This window comes from Primulina huaijiensis, unplaced genomic scaffold (assembly GCF_012295235.1).
Source record: "Primulina huaijiensis isolate GDHJ02 unplaced genomic scaffold, ASM1229523v2 scaffold204111, whole genome shotgun sequence".
NCBI lineage: Eukaryota > Viridiplantae > Streptophyta > Magnoliopsida > Lamiales > Gesneriaceae > Primulina > Primulina huaijiensis.
In genome coordinates this window covers 1-900 of record NW_027353531.1, presented here as the reverse complement: position 1 = coordinate 900, position 900 = coordinate 1, and the positions used below count along the sequence as shown (strand labels likewise).

Genomic DNA, 900 nt, shown 5'->3' with positions numbered 1-900 from the left:
GCTGCTGCTGCTGTTTGTGCCGTTGCATACAAAAACAATCTAGATACTGATACAGGGCGGCATAGCGAGTCCCCCTCTGCTTCTAGACAGGTCGTCACGGCTGATAAGGCAGTAAAGTCGGTCTGTGCGGGCACAGATTATAAGCAAACGTGCGAAGATAGCCTGTCAAAGGCAGTCAAGAACAATGCCACTGCTGAGCCGAAGGACATTCTCAATGCTGCTTTCTCCGTGGCCTCGGATGAGATTGATAAGGTTATCAAACAAGCGTCGAATATCAAATTTGATAGTCCTCTTAAAAAGGCTGCATTTGATGATTGTTTGGTGCTTCTAAATGATGCTAAGGAGGAACTGAATAGCTCTATTTCAAGTATAGAAGGCAAAGATTTGACAAAGCTTTCGTCAAAAACGGGTGATCTTAACAATTGGTTGAGTGCCGTTTTGTCGTATCAGCAGACATGTATCGATGGATTTCCTGAGGGAAAGGAAAAGGATGCGTTGAAGAAGATCTTGAAGACTACTAGGGAACTTGGCAGCAATGCTCTTGCTATTACGTCACAATTGTCGAGTATTTTTTCCATTTTGCAAGTTTCTGATGTGAAACGGAATCTTTTATCTGTAAACAAAGATGGATTCCCGTCCTGGATCAGTCGAGAGAACAGAAGAATGTTGAAGAAGAATTCTCCGAAAATTAGGCCTAATGTGACTGTTGCGAAAGATGGCAGTGGGGACTTTACTACCGTTTCCGCAGCATTGAATGCCATGCCTGAAAAGTACACGGGACGGTATGATTTGTCGGGTTTCTTCTTCTCGGTTTCTGCTTTATTCTCATGTATGTTATGTTGGTAAATTGTTACCATTTGCACGCAAATGCAGATATGTGATTTACGTTAAAGAAGGAGT

General features: G+C 42.8%; 1 protein-coding gene across 1 annotated transcript; it reads left to right on the top strand.

The window, feature by feature from the left end:
• Positions 1–55: 55 nt before the first annotated feature.
• LOC140966287 (putative pectinesterase/pectinesterase inhibitor 45) lies at positions 56–829 on the top strand (the record flags this gene model as incomplete). The annotated part of the gene is made up of 1 exon (XM_073426609.1): positions 56–829. A coding segment is annotated over one exon (774 nt), but the record flags the coding sequence as incomplete, so codon positions are not given.
• Positions 830–900: the final 71 nt, after the last annotated feature.